A 3,271-nucleotide genomic window follows, 5' to 3' on the forward strand; every position below is an offset into this window, starting at 1 on the left:
ATATATATATATATATATATATTTATATACAGACATACATACACACATATATGCTCATAAACACATGTTATGTAAAAATATGTAGCTCAAATACAACCTCGAATCCACGTATACAAATTTAGCTGATTCTGAAAGCGGGTATATAGATAGAACTGCATAGAGATAGACATCTAAACTCACACATACGCATGTGTACATGTGCGATATGAGTGTCTCCTTCCCCCATAAATGCAATCAACTTCGAATTTTTCGTGTATATATCAATGTATTTTAATACAAATGAATGCTCGAAAAATAAATCAAAATGGATACTGCCTATACATGAAGATGAGGCGGGTAGGACTGATACATATACATACACGATATCCGATTTAAACACACATGATATATCAAATTCCGATACATTTATACGTGTATATAAACACAAACGTGCTATTGTGGATGCATCAGGTATGTTTCAATGATGCGTATTCATCTCAAAGCCGCCTACCTGGCTTAGCACGAAAAATACGCAAATTTAGGTACAAAATCGATGCAGATTGAAACTCACCATGTTGAAGTGCAAAGTCCGTACCACTCACACGTGTATAGGTACATATCTACCTCTCACCGATACAGCATGGAGAACCTTTATTACAGTTTATTTCCATCAAACGAATTTATCTCGCGACTCAACTGTATCTATTTTTTAGGCCTAGAGATCACATGTTTCTGCGCAATCGGTCTTGCCGGTACTGTGCCGTCCATATCTTCATCGTCGGAGAACTCGATAATATAGTCGTTCCGGCTCATGAACCCGTGTTGCGAGTGTGGAGCGTGCAGCACCTTCCCCGGATAGAAGCAGGTGGTTTGTGGATACATCGCTAGCACTTCAGTACCTTCTTTGTAGTACGGCGCTGGTTTGTAATTCGTCGGTGGCACACTCCTAGGGAGGGGCTTCACATATTTTCGGCTCAAATAATGCTGTGTGCCCAGTTTCCCCACAGCCGCGCCAGTATCACCGTCCGCCCCATTCTTACTACTTCTTATATCATGCTTACCCCCATGCTTGCTACCATTCCCATTTGCATCCGCACCCAGCCCACCCCCCGCTCTTGTGTGCGCATCCCCTCCTCCTTCATCCATGATATCCCGCACAATATATTTGTTCTTATCGCTAATAAACCCCACCACGGTTGCCAAAATCCACACCTCCTCCAACTCGCGCGGCTTACTAATCTTCGCTGCCACGTGGTGCCCACTCGGCACCACATATTGCGTGTCTACTGGCGTCGCGCCACACAGCGGCGGCGGCGTGTCGCTGGTACGCGACGGTTTCCATACAGGGATGCGTGCATCCAGCGAGTTGATGATCTCACTCTTGCCCACAGTACGTTGCCGCGTGACCTGCGGCGCTGCATTGGCGTCGTGCTTGATCGTGTGCTTGTGCTCTTGCGCACGCGCGCTGCTGGCGATGCGGTCGTTCGCACTCGTGTTTGCGCCACCCCCGCGCGTGTAGCTGCTTGTTGACGCTGGTGTCAACGCATCTTTCAGCATGGCCACTTCACTATGCGCTCTACTAACCCCCTTCTTCTCCACATCTCGCCGTTTACCTGAGCTTTCTGCTGTCTCATAATCGTTCAATGAATGTGCACGCTTGTGTGTCTTGCTCACACCGCCCTTGTCGTCGTCTCCCAGGGTATCTGAGTCTGACTGGGCTGGTTTCTGTTTCTCTGCATTCACTCGCTCCAAAAACTTCGGCGGAGAAGCAAACTGTCGTACCTTCCGTATCTCAGATAATTTGTGTGACAGTGCCACAAGGCTTTGCAACTCAGCAGTGTTTGCGTCCAGTGCGTTTGTGTATACTCTACGTAATTGTGGGCACGCTTCACGACATTGGTTTCCCAGATCCACATCCCAGGCGTATTTAGCTGCCGATTCATCTATCGCTACTGCCTGGCCGTTCTTGTCTAATGATGATTTTGCTGAGCTCTCAGGTACACTCTCATACCTCTCTATTCCATCCGTACTAACTTTTTGCTGCGTAACAATGTCACTGTCTGATTTATGAGTCTCTTTATCGCGCAGTATCTTCGATGGGGACTGTTTGTGTAACTGATCGGATGCGTCAATACGTTCACCTGTACGTTCAGCCGGTGGCTCTGTTGACACTGTCGTTGCCGAACATCTTAGCGAAGCATGTAGAACGTTTATCGCATTCCTGCATTTAAGCGTGGCTTCTTCTGCTATACTCACCGCCTGAAGGCATATGTATGCCTGGTCATTGGACATACTATAAGTCTGGGGGCAGTTAGCAGAAACGCCAGGACAAGTGTGACAGTTCGGGCCAACTTCGAAAGTTTACATACAAATTTTTAAGCCCAGATGAGGATGAAGTACTCTATAATTGGCACGCCCGTGTACTACTCCGTGTACTACTCCAGTTTAACTTGCGTGTGCGTAACCGTATTCAACTAGTTGCTATGTATCCTGCTATCTCTCAACATGGCGCATATTTTGAATATGTTTACATATTTGTTATTTGTATGTATGTAGAGTTTATATTATATTTATTTCTTTACATATTTACATATTGTTGTGAGAGATCTTTTGAGCGCGCTTTCGTAAAAGGTATTTCTGCCGGTCCTCTGAAAAAGGATGACATAATATCTGTGGCATTGTTTTAGTCTAAAATGCTGTGTGATCTCATCATGTTACTAAAAACAAAAATCTTCACCTTTTGGAAATGAATAAAGCAACAAGTAAGACGTACTTATTCACAAACATACATAGCATGTTCTTCAGGTCACGCGATTAGCAACATAAGTGGCACCCACATTATACACTAATTGTCAAGGAAATCTAAGACACACAACACAGTGTTTATCGCATAACTCTAAATGTCATCTCGGGCGTTCAAGCGCGCTCAACAAGCGCAACAACTGCAACAGGAGAGTGTACAACACGATGCAGAGGACGAGAGCGACGACGAGTCACCCGTAGTCAGCAAGAAACCAGGCAACGCCTTTGCGATGGTGTGTGTTTTTTGTACATGTGTTTGTGTATGTATTTGCGTTCGGTCTCAAAGTATATAGTGAAGCGTGGACCTATCTTAATCAGTACATATGTATATTGATTGCACAATTATATATATTGAATTACACGCACACGCACACACACACACACACACGCACAGGCACAGACACAGACACAGGCACACAGACACACACACAGAGAGAGAGAGAGAGAGAGACACACACACACATACACACACACACACACACACACACAC

The 3,271-nt window shown here is 45.1% G+C and overlaps 2 protein-coding genes across 2 annotated transcripts in view; one reads left to right on the forward strand and one right to left on the reverse strand.

Annotated features, from left to right (window-relative positions):
* Nucleotides 1-681: 681 nt before the first annotated feature.
* SARC_04426 (hypothetical protein) lies at nt 682-2,271 on the reverse strand (the record flags this gene model as incomplete). Its single annotated transcript, XM_014301758.1, has 1 exon — nt 682-2,271. The coding sequence occupies one exon, from the start codon at nt 2,269-2,271 to the stop codon at nt 682-684; it is 1,590 nt and encodes a 529-aa protein (XP_014157233.1).
* Nucleotides 2,272-2,759: 488 nt separating this feature from the next.
* The window catches only part of SARC_04427 (hypothetical protein), an 8,469-nt gene continuing 7,957 nt past the window's right edge, over nt 2,760-3,271 (forward strand). Inside the window, exon 1 of the mRNA XM_014301759.1 lies at nt 2,760-3,014. Coding sequence (XP_014157234.1) covers nt 2,880-3,014 — 135 coding nt within the window. The 5' untranslated portion in view covers nt 2,760-2,879. The remainder of the gene's footprint in view (nt 3,015-3,271) is intronic.

The sequence above is a fragment of the Sphaeroforma arctica genome (genome assembly GCF_001186125.1).
Source record: "Sphaeroforma arctica JP610 unplaced genomic scaffold supercont1.247, whole genome shotgun sequence".
In the NCBI taxonomy this organism is placed as follows: domain Eukaryota; class Ichthyosporea; order Ichthyophonida; genus Sphaeroforma; species Sphaeroforma arctica.